A 22,695-nucleotide genomic window follows, 5' to 3' on the forward strand; every position below is an offset into this window, starting at 1 on the left:
GTTTGTGGTATCTTGTTATGGTAGCCCTAGAGATGACAGTATTTGATTCCTGAGCTGGCAACTGTATGTTGATTATGTAATGACTATGCCAAGATAATCAACAGACACAAAGATAAAGGCAAAACTGAGACTAAGCCCAGTTCTTTTTATTCCCAGAATAATAAATGATTTTTTAATTAATTTAGATCTCTTTGTCTAACCCCTCTGCTTTTCAGAAGAGTATGTGGGACCAATCAAGTATTAATATGTTATACTTTCATTTTAATTCATCTCAACTTATTTCTAATTCCCCTTACGAGTTCTTACTTGACCCATGAATTATTTAGGAATATATTCTTTAATTTCCATTTGTGATTTTCAACAAATTTCTTTCTGTTAACGATTTCTTATTGCATTCTGTTGTCATCTGAGAGCACTCTTCGTATGGTTTATATCCTTTAAAATGTACTGAAATTTGTTTTATGCTCTAGCATATAGTATATCCATGTGCATTTGAAAAGAATGTATATTCTGATGCTGTTGGGTGGAATGTTTTTTAGATGGCTGTTAGGTCTACTTGATTGATAATGCTGTTCAAGGTTTTTATTTTCTTGTTGATTTTCTGTCTGTTCTGCTATTGAAAGAAGGGTTTTAAAGTATACGACTATTATTGTAGAACTGTCTGTTTCTCTTTTCTGTTGTGTCGATTTTGCTTCATTGTATTTTGAAGTCCTGTTGTTACGTGCATATAAGTTTATAATTATTATGCATTCTAGATGGAATAATCATTTTATCATTTTAAAATGTCTTTGTCTCTGGTAAAAATTTTCGTCTTAAAATGTAATTTTTTTCTGATATTTTCTTAGCCACTCCGGTTTTGTTGTTGTTGTTTTGTTTTGTTTTTACTGTTATGGTATATCTATTCCAACCCTTTTACACTTCACCTATATATTTTCTTTTTTTTTTTTTTTAACATCTTTATTGGGGTATAATTGCTTTACAAAGGTGTGTTAGTTTCCGCTTTATAACAAAGTGAATCAGTTACACGCATACATATGTTCCCATATCTCTTCCCGCTTGCGTCTCCCTCCCTCCCACCCTCCCTATCCCACCCCTCCAGGCGGTCACAAAGCACCGAGCTGATATCTCTGTGCTATGCGGCTGCTTCCACTAGTTATCTACCTTACGTTTGTTAGTGTATATATGTCTATGCGTCTCTCTCGCTTTGTCACAGCTTACCCTTCCCCCTCCCCATATCCTCAAGTTCGTTCTCTAGTAGGTCTCTGTCTTTATTCCTGTCTTACCCCCAGGTTCTTCATGACATTTTTTTTCTTAAATTCCATATATATGTGTTAGCATACGGTATTTGTCTTTCTCTTTCTGACTTACTTCACTCTGTATGACAGACTCTAGGTCTATCCACCTCATTACAAATAGCTGAATTTCATTTCTTTTTATGGCTGAGTAATATTCCATTGTATATATGTGCCACATCTTCTTTATCCATTCATCAGATTACGGGCACTTAGGTTGTTTCCATCTCCGGGCTATTGTAAATAGAGCTGCAATGAACATTTTGGTCCATGACTCTTTTTGAATTTTGGTTTTCTCAGGGTGTATGCCCAGGAGTGGGATTGCTGGGTCATATGGTAGTTCTATTTGTAGATTTTTAAGGAACCTCCATAGTGTTCTCCACAGTGGCTGAACCAATTCACATTCCCACCAGCAGTGAAAGAGTGTTCCCTTTTCTCCACACCCTCTCCAGCATTTATTGTTTCTAGATTTTTGATGATGGCCATTCTGACTGGTGTGAGATGATATCTCATTGTAGTTTTGATTTGCATTTCTCTAATGATTAATGATGTTGATCATTCTTTCATGTGTTTGTTGGCAGTCTGTATATTTTCTTTGGAGAAATGTCTATTTAGATCTTCTGCCCATTTTTGGATTGGCTTGTTTTCTTTTTTTGTTATTGAGCTGCATGTGCTGCTTGTAAATTTTGGAAATTAATCCTTTGTCAGTTGCTTCAGTTGCAAATATTTTCTCCCATTCTGAGGGTTGTCTTTTGGTCTTGTTTATGGTTTCCTTTGCTGTGCGAAAGCTTTGAAGTTTCATTAGGTCCCATTTGTTTATTTTTGTTTTTATTTCCATTTCTCTAGGAGGTGGGTCAAAAAGGATCTTGCTGTGATTTATGTCATAGAGTGTCCTGCCTATGATTTCCTCTAAGAGTTTGATAGTGTCTGGCCTTACATTTAGGTCTTTAATCCATTTTGAGCTTATTTTTGTGCATGCTGTTAGGGAGTGATCTAATCTCATACTTTGACATGTACCTGTCCAGTTTTCCCAGCACAATTTATTGAAGAGGCTGTCCTTTCTCCACTGTACATTCCTGCCTCCTTTATCAAAGATAAGGTGACCATATGTGTGTGGGTTTATCTCTGGGCTTTCTATCCTGCTCCATTGATCTATCTCTCTGTTTTTGTGCCAGTACCATACTGTCTTGATTACTGTAGCTTTGTAGTAGAGTCTGAACTCAGGTAGCCTGATTCCTCCAGCTCCGTGTTTCATTCTCAAGATAGCTTTGGCTATTTGGGGTCTTTTGTGTTTCCATACAAATTGTGAAATTTTTACTTCTAGCTCTGTGAAAAATGCCAGTGATAGTTTGATAGGGATTGCATTGAATCTGTAGATTGCTTTGGGTAGTAGAGTCATTTTCACAATGTTGATTCTTCCAATCCAAGAACATGGTATATCTCTCCATCTATTTGTATCATCTGTAATTTCTTACATCAGTGTCTTATAATTTTCTTCATATAGGTCTTTTGCCTCCTTAGGTAGGTTTATTCGTAGATATTTTGTTCTTTTTGTTGCAATGGTAAATGGGAGTGTTTTCTTGATTTCACTTTCAGATTTTTCATCGTTAGTGTATAGGAATGCAAGAGATTTCTGTGCATTAATTTTGTTTCCTGCAACTTTACCGAATTCATTGATTAGTTCTAGCAGTTTTCTGGTAGCATCTTTAGGATTCTCTATGTATTGTATCATGTCATCTGCAAACAGTGACAGCTTTACTTCCTCTTTTCCGATTTGGATTCCCTTTATTTCCTTTTCTTCTCTGATTGCTGTGGCTAAAACTTCCAAAATTTTGTTGAATAAGAGTGGTGGGAGTGGGCAACCTTGTCTTTTTCCTGATCTTAGTGGAAATTCTTTCAGTTTTTCACCATTGAGGATGGTGTTGGCTGTGGGTTTGTCATATATGGCCTTTATTATGTTGAGGAAAGTTCCCTCTATGCCTATTTTCTGCAGGGTTTTTATCATAAATGGGTGTTGAATTTTGTCGAAAGCTTTCTCTGCATCTATTGAGATGACCATATGGTTTTTCTCCTTCAATCTGTTAATATGGTGTATCACAGTGATTGATTTGCGTATATTGAAGAATCCTTGCATTCCTGGAATAAACCCCACTTGATCATGGTGTATGATCCTTTGAATGTGCTCTTGGATTCTGTTTGCTAGTATTTTGTTCAGGATTTTTGCATCTATGTTCATCAGTTATATTGGCCTGTAGTTTCCTTTCTTTGTGACATCCTTGTCTGGTTTTGGTATCAGGGTGATGGTGGCCTCGTAGAATGAGTTTGGGAGTGTTCCTCCCTCTGCTATATTTTGGAAGGGTTTGAGAAGGATAGGTGTTAGCTCTTCTCTAAACGTTTGATAGAATTCGCCTGTGAAGCCATCTGGTCCTGGGTTTTTGATTGTTGGAAGATTTTTAATCACAGTTTCAATTTCAGTGCTTGTGATTGTTCTGTTCATATTTTCCGTTTTTTCCTGATTCAGTCTTGGCACCTTGTGCATTTCTAAGAATTTGTCCACTTCTTCCATGTTGTCCATTTTATTGGCATAGAGTTGCTTGTAGTAATCTCTCATGATCTTTTGTATTTCTGCAGTGTCAGTTGTTACTTCTCCTTTTTCATTTCTGATTCTATTGATTTGACTCTTCTCCCTTTTTTTCTTGATGAATCTGGCTAATGGTTTATCAATTTTGTTTATCTGCTCAGAGAACCAGCTTTTAGTTTTATTGATCTTTGCTATCGTTTCCTTCATTTCTTTTTCATTTATTTCTGATCTGATCTTTATGATTTCTGTCCTTCTGCTAACTTTGGGCTTTTTTTCTTCTTCTTTCTCTAATTGCTTTAGACGCAAGTTTAGGTCGTTTATTCGAGATGTTTCCTGTTTCTTAAGGTAGGATTGTATTGCTATAAACTTCCCTCTTAGAAGCGCTTTTGCTGCATCCCATAAGTTTTGGGTCGTCGTGTCTCCATTGTCATTTGCTTCTAGGTATTTTTTGATTTCCTCTTTGACTTCTTCAGTGATCACTTCGTTATTCAGTAGTGTATTGTTTAGCCTCCACGTGATTGTAGTTTTTACAGATCTTTTCCTGTAATTGATGTCTAGTCTCATAGCGTTTTGGTCGGAAAAGGTACTTGATACAATTTCAATTTCCTTAAATTTACCAAGGCTTGATTTGTGACCCAAGATATGATCTATCCTGGAGAATGTTCCACGAGCACTTGAGAAAAATGTGTATTCTGTTGTTTTCGGATTGAATGTCCTATAAATATCAATTAAGTCCATCTTGTTTAACGTATCATTTAAAGCTTGTGTTTCCTTATTTATTTTCATTTTGGATGATCTGTCCATTGGTGAAAGTGGGGTGTTAAAGTCCCCTACTATGAATGTGTTACTGTCGATTTCTCCTTTTATGGCTATTAGTATTTGCCTCGTGTATTGAGGTGCTCCTATGTTGGGTGCATAAATATTTACAATTGTTATATCTTCTTCTTGGATCGATCCCTTGATCATTATGTAGTGTCCTTTGTCTCTTCTAATAGTCTTTATTTTAAAGTCTATTTTGACTGATATGAGAATTGCTACTCCAGCTTTCTTTTGGTTTCCATTTGCATGGAATATCTTTTTCCATCCCCTTACTTTTAGTCTGTATGTGTCTCTAGGTCTGAAGCGGGTCTCTTGTAGACAGCATCTATACGGGTCTTGTTTTTGTATCCATTCAGCCAATCTGTGTCTTTTGGTGGGAGCATTTAGTGTATTTACATTTAAGGTAATTTTCTATATGTATGTTCCTATTCCCATTTTCTTAATTGTTTTGGGTTCGTTATTGTAGGTCTTTTCCTTCTGTTGGGTTTCTTGCCTAGAGAAGTTCCTTTAGCCTTTGTTGTAAAGCTGGTTTGGTGGTGCTGAGCTCTCTCAGCTTTGGCTTGTCTCTAAAGCTTTTAATTGCTCCATCAAATCTGAATGAGATCCTTGCTGGGTAGAGTAATCTTGGTTATAGGTTCTTCTCCTTCATCACTTGAATTATGTCCTGCCAGTCCCTTCTGGCTTGCAGAGTTTCTGCTGAAAGATCAGCTTTTAACCTTATGGGGATTCCCTTGTGTGTTATTTGTTGTTTTTCCCTTGCTGCTTTTAATACGTTTTCTTTGAATTTAATTTTCGACAGTTTCATTAATATGTGTCTTGGCGTATTTCTCCTTGGATTTATCCTGTATGAGACTCTGTGCTTCCTGGAGTTGATTAACTATTTCCTTTCCCATATTAGGGAAGTTTTCAACTATCATCTCTTCAAATATTTTCTCAGTCCCTTTGTTTTTCTCTTCTTCTTCTGGAACCCCTATAATTTGAACGTTGGTGCGTCTAATGTTGTCCCAGATGCCTCTGAGACTGTCCTCAGTTCTTTTCATTCTTTTTTCTTTATTCTGCTCTGCAGTAGTTATTTCCACTATTTTATCTTCCAGGTCACTTATCCGTTCTTCTGCCTGTTATTCTGCTATTAATCCCATCTAGAGTATTTTTATTTTCATTTCTTGCATTGTTCATCATTGTTTGTTTCATCTTTAGTTCTTTTAGGTCCTTGTTAAATGTTTCTTGCATTTTGTCTATTCTATTTCCAAGATATTGGATCCTCTTTACTATCATTATTCTGAATTCTCTTTCAGAGAATTTCCTCTTCATTGGTTAGGTCTGGTGTGTTTTTATCTTGCTCCTTCATCTGATGTGTGTTTTTCTGTCTTCTCATTTTGCTTCTCTTACTGTGTTTTGGGTCTCCTTTTTGCAGGCTGCACGTTCGTAGTTCCCTTTGTTTTTGGTGTCTGTCCCCAGTGGCTAAAGTTGTTTCAGTGGGTTGTGTAGGCTTCCAGGTGGAGGGCAGTAGTGCCTGTGTTCTGGCGGATGAGGCTGGATCTTGTCTTTCTGGTGGGCAGGTCCACGTCTGTTGGTGTGTTTTGGGGTGTCTGTGGACTTATTATGATTTTCGGCAGCCTCTCTGCTAATGGGTGGGGTTGTGTTCCTGTCTTGCTAGTTGTTTGCCATAGGGTGTCCAGCACTGTAGCTTGCTGGTCGTTGAGTGATTCTGCGTGCTGTGGTTGAGATGGAGATCTCTGGGAGATTTTCGCCATTTGATATTATGTGGAGCTGGGAGGTCTCTTGTGGACCAGTGTCCTGCAGTTGACTCTCCCACCTCAGAGGCACAGCACTGCCTCCTGGCTGCAGCACCAAGAGCCTTTCATCCGCACGTCCAGGTACGTGGGGACTTTCTTCCCTTTTGGGAGGTCTGAGGTCTTCTGCCAGAGTTCAGTAGGTGTTATGTAGGAGTTGTTCCTCGTGTAGATGTATTTCTGGTGTATCTCCGGGCGGCGGGCGCAGGTGCCCGTTTGCGGGCTTCTCTGGGCTCCCGGCTCCCGGCGGCGGGGAGCGGCGAAGGAACCAGGAGGGCTGGCGGGCGGTCTGGGAATGTGGCGGCCGCGCAAGAACGGCCCATGGCCCTCACTCACCGCTCCAGTGCAGCCGCGACACGGGCCCACGCCCACCACCCTCGGGTTCCGCCACAGCCGCTGGACACGCCGCGGACCCGCACGGCTAAGCGGAGCTGGGCTCAGGCGTCAGCCCTCCCGCTCCAACTAACTCCCCAGAAGTATTGCTTGGTGTGCATTTCCAGGCTCTGCCTTCTTTCTCATCTCTTGGTGGCAGGTTGAGGAAGAGGAGAAAAGGTTAAAGTTTTTCATAAACCGGCAGAATAAGCTTATAACATGCTCTCACTATCTCTGCATAGGTTCTAGTCTCTGCAGCACTACATAAGCTTTGCCCGAAGTAATGAACAGTTAAAAGTCAAGTGTAGTACTTCACCAAACGACTTAAAAATGCTTGCGCACTGTAAAGGATTACGTTGCAGAGAGCACACATGGACCCAGAGCAACTTTTGCCAAAAGAGAATATTGTGCTAAATGTACAGCCATAGCTCTTTTCCATATGAAGAAACAGTCAGAAGGATAAAAGAACTGGGTCAAAATCACACAAGTAAGTAGGACAGAATCTGGTCTGTCTGTCGTAAGGGTTGTGTTCTTTAACCAGCAGGCTAGCTTTTCTCAAATCTGATTCATGCATAGAATAACTAAACACCTCTGTTTGCCTTGAATATTCCCTGTTTATACGTAGGGCTGCTGCAGTTTCTCATATTGCCCACTTTGACTCCCAAAAGCAACCGAGAATACACAATAATTTGGTCATTCTATCCATGGACCACTGTGGTGGGACTGCCCAGGAAGCTTATTAAAAGTGCAGCTTCCTGAGCCCTACTCCACATCTAGATAAGTTTTCTTAGGGTTGGCTCAAGAATCCAGGTACAAGTCTTTTTAAGTGCTTTTGTGGAACCCCCCAGGTGAGTCTCTCGCTCCCGTAGTTAATAAACCATTTATTCTGCCTCCCCCAGATGCCCAGCCAGGTCCTATTAAGGTAGAAGTTCCCCCACCACATCAGAGGGATGCTCCCAGCCAAGTAATCTCTGGAGCCTTGGAGAATCTGAATGGTCTCATGCTGGCCCACCTGCCATGACAAAGCTCCTCCAGAGCATTCCCCTTCACATTTTACATTCTACCACTCCCAAAGGCAGTCTGCTCCAATGGGGCCTGACTTCGTGTGTCCTAACGTGCACCCGCTGATTCAAGCAGTTTAGGAATAGAAGGTGCTGTGGTTTTCAACCAGGGTGGCCCAACCTCTAAAATGGTAGTCGAAGCAGTCTCTACCTCCCGGGCACATCGCCTCTGCAACAGCCCCAGTGAACGAATGTCCCATCTTTGCTTTTTCGAGGTCGGCAACAGGGAGTCCCCTCCTAAAGAAGGTTGTCTCTCATTGCCACACTATCAAAGCCTGCCGCAAATGTTCCTTCCCGTAGGCTTGATCAGGCTAAGGGCAGAGTTGTCTCTTTCCTTCTCTGAGTCGGACCAAATCGTCTTAGAAACACCTCTTCACACTGTTGACCATGTTTTTCATGGGAGCTGCTGCTGAGTCTTTCTCTCATCCTTTCATGGTGGAGAGAAAGAGGATTCTAATGAGTTTTACTTCTAGGGGAGAGGGGAGTGTAATGATCATGTTGTCATTTTCTATTATGTCCTTGTGTCATGAATTTGTTTTCAATTTCATGTTAAAATGGGCCCACCATTTCCACTTTGTGAGGTCATTCAGCACCCTCCTTTTGCTCCTTTAACATCTCTCTCAGTATCACTTGGAAATATTTGAAATGGCATGAGCTTGTCCTCACATTCCTATTAGCTGTAAATCTGGAGCCCCGACGTGAACCTAACCATTGAGCAGAACACCTCTCCACTACCTGTGTAACACTGGGTAGGCCCCTTAACCTCTTGGTTTTCTTAAGTCCTCAGTTGTAAAAATGTGAGGGTGCTATGGATTTATATTTGGGGCACGACAAGGTCGAGAGGAGTGTGTCTTTTCCTTTATTCTTCCAAACTGGAATGTCTTCCCTCTCTTCCGCATGGGTCCAAATCTCACTTGTCCTTCAGGCCGACTGCCAAGGAGCCTTCCCTGATTCCCCAGGCCACACAAATCTCTGCCTCTTAGGGTCAGTGCCATACAACCTAGCTGTCTCTTACGTTAATCTTGTCTCTCAAGCCAAACTCAGAATATGGGTCTCTCTTGCCCTCCCGTGGCCCCTGCGGCTGTGCCAGCCCACCGGCACGCCCCACGTGGGGTGTCTACTAGACTAGGGCATGGGTGGGGAGGCCCAGGGGTGAGGGGCGAGGCAGAGTACCTTTGCCTCTACCCTGTTCTCCTCCACAAAACTGCCCCTCCTCCTCAAGCCTGCCCCTCAAGTCAAAGGTTCCATATATGACGTCACTGGGTAGTGATGCCCTCACAGGCGTTCTCAGGGTTTCCATGGCAGCATAACTGTGCAAACGGGCTGCACTCAGAGAAACTTCGCTACCCGTTCTCCACCAGATACCGATCTTTTTGGCTGTCTGTGTGAGAATGTGTGACCGGGTAGTGTCTGTGTACTCTAACCTGTGCTCTGTTCCCTGGGTGGGCAGTGCAGCAGGTACACCCAGACAGGGCAACTCTACAGGCGGTGTGATATACACACAACCTCACCCGGCTGGCACATGTTCCTGTGGGGGTTGCCAACTACGTACAGCTGATCACCTTTCCCCCAGATGTAAGTAATACCAGTGACCTGGGACGCCTTCAGGGACGCACAGTTCTCACTGCTGAGGACAAGTGAAAGCTCATCCCTGGACAAGTGTGCGGGACGGTTCTGAGCTTTATAAATATAGCCTTACCCTTTGGGCTACAGGATGCTTCCATTCAGACCCTTTCCTGATTGGCCTCTTAACAAAAGACAAGCGCATTTTTGTTGGCAAATTGCAAATGGAGCGGTTTGAGGAAGAGGACCACTCTTGAACCGCACCTTCAAACCCAGGCACCACTGTGCTATCATGTAGACATCTATATCGGTCCCCTCAGACACATCCCTTACCGAGTTGCTGAGTACTAGGGGTGAGGGTGTTGCCATATTGATGGGAAGACCGTAAGAACGAAGGGGGGGGGCGGTGATGAAGTGCTAATGAGACTGGAGGGCTGAGGAGATGGTGTCCCAGGAGGCTAGGTTGATGTGCGCCTAGACTTGGTACCCAGAACCCGGTTCTGAGTCTCCTGATCACTCTGCCTCAGTATTTGGCCTTGTTCTAATCGACATAAAAGTATTAGACAGCTAGAGTTCAGTGTGGTTGAAATAGGCAGTATAAATGGGGCCCAAGAGGGGTTGCCAAGGTGGGCGGGGTTCTTAACCAATTTATATTAGATTATTTTTTTCCAAAACTTGAAAGACATTTCCATGAAAGCCCCAGAAGTGACACACTGCAAGAAATGTTTTCTCTGCTGTGGAAGGGAGAGATGGAGAGGATCATGAGTGCAATTACTTTCGGGTTCTACTGTTTTCCCTGGGAACGGTGAAGAGACTTCCTCATGTGCTGCAGCCCTAGGCTCTAGGGATTGCTTTTGCAGCCAGTGTCCCTTCTCTAGGGACTCATAGAGATGATGCGCCAAGGCTGTGTTTTGGACGTCAAGTAGATTAAAAGGTCTTCAGCCAGAAACTGGGAGAGACATGAGAGAGGGAAATTCTGGCAGGAGACTGTGCACAGCAGAAGTGACTGATCAGTTCTGATTTTCTTTGCAGCAGCAGTGGCTCCCGCTTCTCATCCTACACCTGGTCATTACCATGTCCTGTACCGCGGGTGTGGAGAAACGCAGTTGGGCTGGCATGGGGAGACATACTGCCTGGTTGGTGGCTACCGGCTCTACGGGGATGTTCCTTTGGCCACGCCAGCTAAGGTAGAAGCAGAGAAGCCAGTCCCCAGACGTGCTCCGAAGAGAAAGCACTCTCTGGAATGGTCGGACGAAGACCTGGGTTGCCCCAGACCCAAAATCCGGCGATTGGAGCTTTCAAGCAGCACAGGAATACAAGGTGCTTTGATTGTCAAGCAGGGTGGCCCAACCTCTGGGCACATCGCCTCTGCAAGAGCCACAGTAAACGAATGTCCCATATTTGCTTTTTCAAGGTGGCAGCAGGGAGTCCCCTCCTAAAGAAGGTTCTCTCTCATTGCCACACTATCCAAGGTTGCCACACATGTTCCTTCCTGTGGGCCTCATCAGGCTAAGGGCAGAGTTGTCTCTTTGCTTCTCTGAGTCGCACCATATGGTCTTAGTAACACCTCTTCACCCTGTTGACCATGTTTTTCACGGGGGCTGCTGCTGAGACTTTATCTCATCCTTTCATGGTGGAGAGAGAGAGGATTCTAATGAATTTTACTTCCAGGGGAGAGGGGAGTGTTATGATTATGTTGTCATTTTCTATTATGTCCTTTTGTCATGAATTTATTTTCAATTTCATGTTAAAATGGGCCCACCATCCCCACTTAGTGAGGTCATTCAGCACCCTCATTTTGCACCTTCAACAACTCTCTCAGTATCACTTGGAAATGTTTGAAATGGCATGAGCTTGTCCTCACATTCCTATCAGCTGTAAATCCGGAGCCCCACCATGAACCTAACCATTGAGCAGAACACCTCTCCACTACCTGTGTAACACTGGGTAGGCCCCTTAACCTCTTGGTCTTTTTAAGTCCATAGTTATAAAAATGTGAAGGTGCTATGAATTTATATTTGGGGCGGGACAAGGTAGAGAAGAGTGTGTCTTTGCTTTTGTTCTTCCAAACTGGAATGTCTTCCCTCTCTTCCCCATGGAAGATGCTCCTTTGGCCTCGCCAGCCAAGGTGGAAGCAGAGAAGCCAGTCCCCAGACGTGCTCCGAAGAGAAAGCACTCTCTGGAAATGCCGGACGAAGACCTGGGTTGCTCCAGACCCAAAATCCGGCAATTGTAGCATGGTGGCAGGAGGCGGACCCCACAGAATCTTGCAGGTGAGTCATCCTGAAGAGAAGGCAATGGTTTAAAGGCCTAAGGCAGCGAATGCCTCTTCCTGCACTGACACCCCCCGCCCCCCACTGCCCACTGCCACAGATTAGAACCTGCATCGTTTTGTCTGAGCCTTCCCCAGCCAGGAGCCTCCTTCTATACCAAATGGCCATGAGCCAGGAGCCTCAGAAACTGAGGTTTGTAATGAGAGTCTGCCCTGAACATCCCAGGGCTGAAGCTGGCCTGGAAGAAACCCTGACGTTCCTCTGCTTAATCCTCAGGGGCCCCTTTGTGAGCTGAAGAAAGAAAAGTCTAGAAAAAACGGATACCTGGGAGGGGAAGATGGCGGAAGAGTAAGACGCGGAGATCACCTTCCTCCCCACAGATACACCAGAAATACATCTACACGTGGAACAACTCCTACAGAACACCTACTGAACGCTGGCAGAAGACCTCAGACCTCCCAAAAGGCAAGAAACTCCCCACATACCTGGGTAGGGCCAAAGAAAAAACGAAAAAACAGAGACAAAAGAATAGGGACGGGACCTGCACCAGTGGGAGGGAGCTGTGAAGGAGGAAAGGATTCCACACACTAGGAAGCCCCTTCGCGGGAGGAGAGTGCGCGTGGCGGAGGGGGGAAGCTTAGGAGCCGCGGAGGAGAGCACAGCCACAGGGGTGCGGAGGGAAAGCGGAGAGATTCCCGCACAGAGGATAGGTGCCAACTGGCGCTCACCAGCCCGAGAGGTTTGTCTGCTCAGCCGCGGGGGTGGGCGGGGCTGCAAGCTGAGGATCGGGCTTTAGTCGGAGCGCAGGGAGAGGACTGGGGTTGGTGGCGTGAACATAGCCTGAAGGGGTTAGTGCACCACGGCTAGCCGGGAGGGAGTCCGGGAAAAGATCTGGAGCTGCCGAAGAGGCAAGAGACATTTTCTTCCCTCTTTGTTTCCTACTGCGCGAGGAGAGGGGATTAAGAGCGCTGCTTAAAGGAGCTCCAGAGACGGGCGCGAGTCGTGGCTAAAAGCGCGGACCCCAGAGACGGGCGTGAGACGCTAAGGCTGCTGCTGCCGCCACCAAGAAGGCTGTGTGCGAGCACAGGTCACTATCCACACCCCGCTTCCGCGGAGCCTGTGCAGCCCGCCACTGCCAGGTTCCCGGGATCCAGGGACAACTTCCCCGGGAGAACGCACGGTGAGCCTCAGGCTGGTGCAAAGTCACGCCGGCCCGTGGCGCCGCAGGCTCGCCCCGCACTCCGTGCCCCTCCCTCCCCCCGGCCTGAGTGAGCCAGAGCCCCCGAATCAGCGGCTCCTTTAACCCCGTCTTGTCTGAGTGAAAAACAGACGCCCTCCAGCGACCTACACGCAGAGGCGGGGCCAAATCCAAAGCTGAGCCCCTGGGAGCGGTGCAAACAAAGAACAGAAAGGGAAATCTCTCCCAGCAGCCTCAGAAGCAGCGGATTAAAGCTCCACAATCAACTTGATGTACCCCGCATCTGTGGAATACATGAATAGACAACGAATCATCCCAAATTGAGCAGGTGGACTTTGAGAGCAAGATTTATCATTTTTTCCCCTTTACCTCTTTTTGTGAGTGTGTATGTGTATGCTTCTCTGTGAGATTTTGCCTGTATAGCTCTGCTTCCACCATTTGTTCTAGGGTTCTATCTGTTTTTTAAAAAAATTTTTTCTTAATAACTATTTTTATTTTAATAACTTTATTTTACATTACTTTATCTTCTTTCTTTCTTTCTTTCTCTCTCTCTTTCTTTCTTTCTTACTTTCTTTCTCTCTTTCTTTCTTTCTTTCTTTCTTTCCTTCCTTCCTTCCTTCCTTCCTTCCTTCCTTCCTTCCTTCTTTCCTTCCCTCATTTAGACAAAGAATCATCCCAAATTGAGGAGGTGGACTTTGAGAGCAAGATTTATGATTTTTTTCCCCTATTCCTCTTTTTGTGAGTTTGTAAGTGTATGCTTCTGTATGAGATTTTGTCTGTATAGCTTTGCTTCCACCATTTATCCAAAGGTTCTATCCGTTCGTTTTTTTTTCTTAATAAGTAATTTTTAATTTAATAGCTTTATTATATTTTACTTTATTTTACTTTATCTTCTTTCTTTCTTTCCTTTTTCCTTCCTTCCCTCCTCCCTTCCTTCCTTCCTCCCACCGTCCCTCCCTCCCTCCATCCTTTCTTTCTTTCCTTCTTTCCTTCTTTTCTTCTTTCTTTCTTCCTTCCTTCCTTAAATTAAATTCAATATAGATATTTAAATTTAAGGTAAAACTAAATTATAATTTGAAATTATATGTGGAGTTTTATTTCCTAAAGAATATTTTGGAAATTTCAACTCCTATTTTAACTTATATTTTCAGAGAAGGTATTTGGTCCAAATGAAGAATATCTTCAATTATTGTTCTTCTATTGCAAGCAAAAAAGGATTTATACTTCTTTTCATGAAGTATGGTTGTTTGACAACAGAAGGATAAATATTTTATATTTTTAGAAACAACAGTCAGGCTACTGATATTCTTAATGAGTTTTAATAAATCTGAATGCTTCTTATCATCTACTCTTTAGCTGGTACCTGAGGAGTTGTATACCTCCGGGAAGATATGTGCTCCAGACCCGTAAATATGCAGTTCACAGAGCCCACCACCAGAGGACAATAATGAAGTAAAATCTTGAAACCATGTAGTGAAAATAGTGGGAGTTTAAATAAAAGCAACATTTCACAGTATGCTTTTCTGACCAATGTTATATCTAATAACCTAATGGATTATATGTACATGGATTCTGAAAAGTCAGCAGCACACTTCGCTGGTCAATTTCTATGATAAGGGGAACGGAATTTGAGTGTAGAAAAACAGTATACTTACATCTTAAAATTCCACCCCTACAGAATCTACTCACTATTGAAAACTGGTAAGAATAATAGCTTTCTGTGTCTCAGTGACCAGTTAACATTTTCAAGAGTAGAATTTATCTTCCTATGATGCTCAAATACACAGGGAAAATGCATATCTAGGACAGTGGATAAACTCTATATGACATGAGAAAATAGTTATTCAAATGGAAAAAGTATAAGATCTACAAGGCACAGTTTTATATGCATTAGTGTGGATATATATGTAAAGAAGCTCTAAGAAACATAAAAATCACTTCCAGGAAGTAATTTTAGGTAGAAGAGAATTAACATGGATGAGGAAGAAAAGAGAGTTGGTTTTAAAATGGTTTCATTTACTTGTTTTTTTGTTTGTTTATTTATTTGGTCTTTGGAATATAAGAAAACAGTGGCTTTCAGATCAGTATCCCAGTGGACCAAAGGGACCGAGGTCTATCCTGGAGCCCGGCCATTGTTTGACTATCTTGTAATAATACTGGTGAAATACAACCAAATCATTTGAACTATAAGCATCCTCTCTGACAATAAACTTAAGACACCAACATTATATATTAAAGAAAGTAAAGAGAGAATACTGTTTTCTTTAGAGAGAAAATACAGACCCTGGACCAAATCAATAATGTCAGCAAACCTCATGGGTATAAAATATTCTGCTGCCTATCATTTAGAACATGCCTCTACAAGAGGGAAACTGGGCGATAATTTCCCCAGATTTTATGTTTAATCCAAATATTTTAGATAAGAGGCATCTCTAGTAAAACATTGTATTATTGATTCTTTCCAATATGATAGCTCACAGGAGTTCCTCTTTCCTTCTCAAATACATATGGGGAAATGGAGGTGGGTGGGGGTTAGAGGAAGTATCTAAATAGAGCATAATAATCAACAGTGTGTTTTTTAAAAATAGAAATTTCTATTCAAATTGTTTCCAGAGACAGAAACACACAGAGACAATTCCATGTGACAAGAGTGAAAGAGACCAGAGTGATGCAGCTGCAAATCAAAAAACTGCCAACACCAGTGATTGATGGCCACCACCAGAATCTGGTTAAGACAAAGAAGGATCCTCCCTCCCCTTGAGGCGTCAGAAAGAACATGGTCCTCTCAACACTTTGAGTTTGAACTTCTGGCCTCTAGAGCTGTGATAAAATAAATTTCTGTTCTTTTAAGCTAACAAGTTTGTGGTATCTTGTTATGGTAGCCCTAGAGATGACAGTATTTGATTCCTGAGCTGGCAACTGTATGTTGATTATGTAATGACTATGCCAAGATAATCAACAGACACAAAGATAAAGGCAAAACTGAGACTAAGCCCAGTTCTTTTTATTCCCAGAATAATAAATGATTTTTTAATTAATTTAGATCTCTTTGTCTAACCCCTCTGCTTTTCAGAAGAGTATGTGGGACCAATCAAGTATTAATATGTTATACTTTCATTTTAATTCATCTCAACTTATTTCTAATTCCCCTTACGAGTTCTTACTTGACCCATGAATTATTTAGGAATATATTCTTTAATTTCCATTTGTGATTTTCAACAAATTTCTTTCTGTTAACGATTTCTTATTGCATTCTGTTGTCATCTGAGAGCACTCTTCGTATGGTTTATATCCTTTAAAATGTACTGAAATTTGTTTTATGCTCTAGCATATAGTATATCCATGTGCATTTGAAAAGAATGTATATTCTGATGCTGTTGGGTGGAATGTTTTTTAGATGGCTGTTAGGTCTACTTGATTGATAATGCTGTTCAAGGTTTTTATTTTCTTGTTGATTTTCTGTCTGTTCTGCTATTGAAAGAAGGGTTTTAAAGTATACGACTATTATTGTAGAACTGTCTGTTTCTCTTTTCTGTTGTGTCGATTTTGCTTCATTGTATTTTGAAGTCCTGTTGTTACGTGCATATAAGTTTATAATTATTATGCATTCTAGATGGAATAATCATTTTATCATTTTAAAATGTCTTTGTCTCTGGTAAAAATTTTCGTCTTAAAATGTAATTTTTTTCTGATATTTTCTTAGCCACTCCGGTTTTGTTGTTGTTGTTTTGTTTTGTTTTTACTGTTATGGTATATCTATTCCAACCCTTTTACACTTCACCTATATATTTTCTTTTTTTTTTTTTTTTAACATCTTTATTGGGGCATAATTGCTTTACAAAGGTGTGTTAGTTTCCGCTTTATAACAAAGTGAATCAGTTACACGCATGCATATGTTCCCATATCTCTTCCCGCTTGCGTCTCCCTCCCTCCCACCCTCCCTATCCCACCCCTCCAGGCGGTCACAAAGCACCGAGCTGATATCTCTGTGCTATGCGGCTGCTTCCACTAGTTATCTACCTTACGTTTGTTAGTGTATATATGTCTATGCGTCTCTCTCGCTTTGTCACAGCTTACCCTTCCCCCTCCCCATATCCTCAAGTTCGTTCTCTAGTAGGTCTCTGTCTTTATTCCTGTCTTACCCCCAGGTTCTTCATGACATTTTTTTTCTTAAATACCATATATATGTGTTAGCATACGGTATTTGTCTTTGTCTTTCTGACTTACTTCACTCTGTATGACAGACTCTAGGTCTATCCACCTCATTACAAATAGCTGAATTTCATTTCTTTTTATGGCTGAGTAATATTCCATTGTATATATGTGCCACATCTTCTTTATCCATTCATCAGATTACGGGCACTTAGGTTGTTTCCATCTCCGGGCTATTGTAAATAGAGCTGCAATGAACATTTTGGTCCATGACTCTTTTTGAATTTTGGTTTTCTCAGGGTGTATGCCCAGGAGTGGGATTGCTGGGTCATATGGTAGTTCTATTTGTAGATTTTTAAGGAACCTCCATAGTGTTCTCCACAGTGGCTGAACCAATTCACATTCCCACCAGCAGTGAAAGAGTGTTCCCTTTTCTCCACACCCTCTCCAGCATTTATTGTTTCTAGATTTTTGATGATGGCCATTCTGACTGGTGTGAGATGATATCTCATTGTAGTTTTGATTTGCATTTCTCTAATGATTAATGATGTTGATCATTCTTTCATGTGTTTGTTGGCAGTCTGTATATTTTCTTTGGAGAAATGTCTATTTACATCTTCTGCCCATTTTTGGATTGGCTTGTTTTCTTTTTTTGTTATTGAGCTGCATGTGCTGCTTGTAAATTTTGGAAATTAATCCTTTGTCAGTTGCTTCAGTTGCAAATATTTTCTCCCATTCTGAGGGTTGTCTTTTGGTCTTGTTTATGGTTTCCTTTGCTGTGCGAAAGCTTTGAAGTTTCATTAGGTCCCATTTGTTTATTTTTGTTTTTATTTCCATTTCTCTAGGAGGTGGGTCAAAAAGGATCTTGCTGTGATTTATGTCATAGAGTGTCCTGCCTATGATTTCCTCTAAGAGTTTGATAGTGTCTGGCCTTACATTTAGGTCTTTAATCCATTTTGAGCTTATTTTTGTGTATGCTGTTAGGGAGTGATCTAATCTCATACTTTGACATGTACCTGTCCAGTTTTCCCAGCACAATTTATTGAAGAGGCTGTCCTTTCTCCACTGTACATTCCTGCCTCCTTTATCAAAGATAAGGTGACCATATGTGTGTGGGTTTATCTCTGGGCTTTCTATCCTGCTCCATTGATCTATCTCTCTGTTTTTGTGCCAGTACCATACTGTCTTGATTACTGTAGCTTTGTAGTAGAGTCTGAACTCAGGTAGCCTGATTCCTCCAGCTCCGTGTTTCGTTCTCAAGATAGCTTTGGCTATTTGGGGTCTTTTGTGTTTCCATACAAATTGTGAAATTTTTACTTCTAGCTCTGTGAAAAATGCCAGTGATAGTTTGATAGGGATTGCATTGAATCTGTAGATTGCTTTGGGTAGTAGAGTCATTTTCACAATGTTGATTCTTCCAATCCAAGAACATGGTATATCTCTCCATCTATTTGTATCATCTGTAATTTCTTACATCAGTGTCTTATAATTTTCTTCATATAGGTCTTTTGCCTCCTTAGGTAGGTTTATTCGTAGATATTTTGTTCTTTTTGTTGCAATGGTAAATGGGAGTGTTTTCTTGATTTCACTTTCAGATTTTTCATCGTTAGTGTATAGGAATGCAAGAGATTTCTGTGCATTAATTTTGTTTCCTGCAACTTTACCGAATTCATTGATTAGTTCTAGCAGTTTTCTGGTAGCATCTTTAGGATTCTCTATGTATTGTATCATGTCATCTGCAAACAGTGACAGCTTTACTTCCTCTTTTCCGATTTGGATTCCCTTTATTTCCTTTTCTTCTCTGATTGCTGTGGCTAAAACTTCCAAAATTATGTTGAATAAGAGTGGTGGGAGTGGGCAACCTTGTCTTTTTCCTGATCTTAGTGGAAATTCTTTCAGTTTTTCACCATTGAGGATGGTGTTGGCTGTGGGTTTGTCATATATGGCCTTTATTATGTTGAGGAAAGTTCCCTCTATGCCTATTTTCTGCAGGGTTTTTATCATAAATGGGTGTTGAATTTTGTCGAAAGCTTTCTCTGCATCTATTGAGATGACCATATGGTTTTTCTCCTTCAGTCTGTTAATATGGTGTATCACAGTGATTGATTTGCGTATATTGAAGAATCCTTGCATTCCTGGAATAAACCCCACTTGATCATGGTGTATGATCCTTTGAATGTGCTCTTGGATTCTGTTTGCTAGTATTTTGTTCAGGATTTTTGCATCTATGTTCATCAGTTATATTGGCCTGTAGTTTCCTTTCTTTGTGACATCCTTGTCTGGTTTTGGTATCAGGGTGATGGTGGCCTCGTAGAATGAGTTTGGGAGTGTTCCTCCCTCTGCTATATTTTGGAAGGGTTTGAGAAGGATAGGTGTTAGCTCTTCTCTAAACGTTTGATAGAATTCGCCTGTGAAGCCATCTGGTCCTGGGTTTTTGATTGTTGGAAGATTTTTAATCACAGTTTCAATTTCAGTGCTTGTGATTGTTCTGTTCATATTTTCCGTTTTTTCCTGATTCAGTCTTGGCACCTTGTGCATTTCTAAGAATTTGTCCACTTCTTCCATGTTGTCCATTTTATTGGCATAGAGTTGCTTGTAGTAATCTCTCATGATCTTTTGTATTTCTGCAGTGTCAGTTGTTACTTCTCCTTTTTCATTTCTGATTCTATTGATTTGACTCTTCTCCCTTTTTTTCTTGATGAATCTGGCTAATGGTTTATCAATTTTGTTTATCTGCTCAGAGAACCAGCTTTTAGTTTTATTGATCTTTGCTATCGTTTCCTTCATTTCTTTTTCATTTATTTCTGATCTGATCTTTATGATTTCTGTCCTTCTGCTAACTTTGGGCTTTTTTTCTTCTTCTTTCTCTAATTGCTTTAGACGCAAGTTTAGGTCGTTTATTCGAGATGTTTCCTGTTTCTTAAGGTAGGATTGTATTGCTATAAACTTCCCTCTTAGAAGCGCTTTTGCTGCATCCCATAAGTTTTGGGTCGTCGTGTCTCCATTGTCATTTGCTTCTAGGTATTTTTTGATTTCCTCTTTGACTTCTTCAGTGATCACTTCGTTATTCAGTAGTGTATTGTTTAGCCTCCACGTGATTGTAGTTTTTACAGATCTTTTCCTGTAATTGATGTCTAGTCTCATAGCGTTTTGGTCGGAAAAGGTACTTGATACAATTTCAATTTCCTTAAATTTACCAAGGCTTGATTTGTGACCCAAGATATGATCTATCCTGGAGAATGTTCCACGAGCACTTGAGAAAAATGTGTATTCTGTTGTTTTCGGATTGAATGTCCTATAAATATCAATTAAGTCCATCTTGTTTAACGTATCATTTAAAGCTTGTGTTTCCTTATTTATTTTCATTTTGGATGATCTGTCCATTGGTGAAAGTGGGGTGTTAAAGTCCCCTACTATGAATGTGTTACTGTCGATTTCTCCTTTTATGGCTATTAGTATTTGCCTCGTGTATTGAGGTGCTCCTATGTTGGGTGCATAAATATTTACAATTGTTATATCTTCTTCTTGGATCGATCCCTTGATCATTATGTAGTGTCCTTTGTCTCTTCTAATAGTCTTTATTTTAAAGTCTATTTTGACTGATATGAGAATTGCTACTCCAGCTTTCTTTTGGTTTCCATTTGCATGGAATATCTTTTTCCATCCCCTTACTTTTAGTCTGTATGTGTCTCTAGGTCTGAAGCGGGTCTCTTGTAGACAGCATCTATACGGGTCTTGTTTTTGTATCCATTCAGCCAATCTGTGTCTTTTGGTGGGAGCATTTAGTGTATTTACATTTAAGGTAATTTTCTATATGTATGTTCCTATTCCCATTTTCTTAATTGTTTTGGGTTCGTTATTGTAGGTCTTTTCCTTCTGTTGGGTTTCTTGCCTAGAGAAGTTCCTTTAGCCTTTGTTGTAAAGCTGGTTTGGTGGTGCTGAGCTCTCTCAGCTTTGGCTTGTCTCTAAAGCTTTTAATTGCTCCATCAAATCTGAATGAGATCCTTGCTGGGTAGAGTAATCTTGGTTATAGGTTCTTCTCCTTCATCACTTGAAATATGTCCTGCCAGTCCCTTCTGGCTTGCAGAGTTTCTGCTGAAAGATCAGCTTTTAACCTTATGGGGATTCCCTTGTGTGTTATTTGTTGTTTTTCCCTTGCTGCTTTTAATACGTTTTCTTTGAATTTAATTTTCGACAGTTTCATTAATATGTGTCTTGGCGTATTTCTCCTTGGATTTATCCTGTATGAGACTCTGTGCTTCCTGGAGTTGATTAACTATTTCCTTTCCCATATTAGGGAAGTTTTCAACTATCATCTCTTCAAATATTTTCTCAGTCCCTTTGTTTTTCTCTTCTTCTTCTGGAACCCCTATAATTTGAACGTTGGTGCGTCTAATGTTGTCCCAGATGCCTCTGAGACTGTCCTCAGTTCTTTTCATTCTTTTTTCTTTATTCTGCTCTGCAGTAGTTATTTCCACTATTTTATCTTCCAGGTCACTTATCCGTTCTTCTGCCTGTTATTCTGCTATTAATCCCATCTAGAGTATTTTTATTTTCATTTCTTGCATTGTTCATCATTGTTTGTTTCATCTTTAGTTCTTTTAGGTCCTTGTTAAATGTTTCTTGCATTTTGTCTATTCTATTTCCAAGATATTGGATCCTCTTTACTATCATTATTCTGAATTCTCTTTCAGGTAGACTGCCTATTTCCTCTTCATTGGTTAGGTCTGGTGTGTTTTTATCTTGCTCCTTCATCTGATGTGTGTTTTTCTGTCTTCTCATTTTGCTTCTCTTACTGTGTTTTGGGTCTCCTTTTTGCAGGCTGCACGTTCGTAGTTCCCTTTGTTTTTGGTGTCTGTCCCCAGTGGCTAAAGTTGTTTCAGTGGGTTGTGTAGGCTTCCAGGTGGAGGGCAGTAGTGCCTGTGTTCTGGCGGATGAGGCTGGATCTTGTCTTTCTGGTGGGCAGGTCCACGTCTGTTGGTGTGTTTTGGGGTGTCTGTGGACTTATTATGATTTTCGGCAGCCTCTCTGCTAATGGGTGGGGTTGTGTTCCTGTCTTGCTAGTTGTTTGCCATAGGGCGTCCAGCACTGTAGCTTGCTGGTCGTTGAGTGATTCTGCGTGCTGTGGTTGAGATGGAGATCTCTGGGAGATTTTCGCCATTTGATATTATGTGGAGCTGGGAGGTCTCTTGTGGACCAGTGTCCTGCAGTTGACTCTCCCACCTCAGAGGCACAGCACTGCCTCCTGGCTGCAGCACCAAGAGCCTTTCATCCGCACGTCCAGGTACGTGGGGACTTTCTTCCCTTTTGGGAGGTCTGAGGTCTTCTGCCAGAGTTCAGTAGGTGTTATGTAGGAGTTGTTCCTCGTGTAGATGTATTTCTGGTGTATCTCCGGGCGGCGGGCGCAGGTGCCCGTTTGCGGGCTTCTCTGGGCTCCCGGCTCCCGGCGGCGGGGAGCGGCGAAGGAACCAGGAGGGCTGGCGGGCGGTCTGGGAATGTGGCGGCCGCGCAAGAACGGCCCATGGCCCTCACTCACCGCTCCAGTGCAGCCGCGACACGGGCCCACGCCCACCACCCTCGGGTTCCGCCAC

The 22,695-nt window shown here is 41.8% G+C and overlaps 1 protein-coding gene and 1 long non-coding RNA gene across 6 annotated transcripts; one reads left to right on the forward strand and one right to left on the reverse strand.

Moving 5' to 3' along the window:
- Positions 1-7,093: 7,093 nt before the first annotated feature.
- On the forward strand, positions 7,094-15,810 carry LOC149746959 (DPEP2 neighbor protein-like). 5 transcript variants are annotated; one of them, XM_089898554.1, is made up of 6 exons: positions 7,094-7,344; positions 10,514-10,801; positions 11,584-11,754; positions 12,031-13,280; positions 14,309-14,404; positions 15,566-15,810. In XM_089898554.1, exons 1-3 carry the CDS (start codon positions 7,272-7,274, stop codon positions 11,715-11,717), a joined length of 495 nt encoding a protein of 164 aa, XP_089754680.1. In that variant the 5' UTR covers positions 7,094-7,271; the 3' UTR covers positions 11,718-11,754; positions 12,031-13,280; positions 14,309-14,404; positions 15,566-15,810. The 5 variants fall into 5 exon arrangements, 1 of the variants encoding a protein (XP_089754680.1); XR_016388235.1 differs by lacking the exon at positions 7,094-7,344 and having other exon boundaries at positions 9,868-10,801; positions 12,031-12,934; positions 13,182-13,280; XR_016388233.1 differs by lacking the exon at positions 7,094-7,344 and having other exon boundaries at positions 9,869-10,801; positions 12,031-12,934; positions 13,185-13,280.
- On the reverse strand, positions 10,109-13,966 carry LOC149746960 (uncharacterized). The gene is made up of 2 exons (XR_016388250.1): positions 13,103-13,966; positions 10,109-11,764 (listed from the first exon to the last, which is right to left on the reverse strand). It is a non-coding gene; the product is annotated as an uncharacterized LOC149746960 (long non-coding RNA).
- Positions 15,811-22,695: the final 6,885 nt, after the last annotated feature.

The sequence above is a fragment of the Delphinapterus leucas genome, chromosome 17, assembly GCF_059928025.1.
Source record: "Delphinapterus leucas isolate spDelLeu-1000000601 "Yukka" chromosome 17, BTC_Dleu_Yukka2, whole genome shotgun sequence".
NCBI classification, from domain to species: Eukaryota; Metazoa; Chordata; class Mammalia; order Artiodactyla; family Monodontidae; genus Delphinapterus; species Delphinapterus leucas.

Bases quoted from the DNA above. Each gene is read 5' to 3' on its own strand.
- LOC149746959 (XM_089898554.1), top strand. From the start codon at position 7,272: ATGTACAGCCATAGCTCTTTTCCATATGAAGAAACAGTCAGAAGGATA. The intron at 7,345-10,513 runs GTAAGTAGGACA...TTTTCTTTGCAG, and splicing joins ACTGGGTCAAAATCACACAA to CAGCAGTGGCTCCCGCTTCT. The intron at 10,802-11,583 runs GTGCTTTGATTG...TCCCCATGGAAG, and splicing joins AAGCAGCACAGGAATACAAG to ATGCTCCTTTGGCCTCGCCA.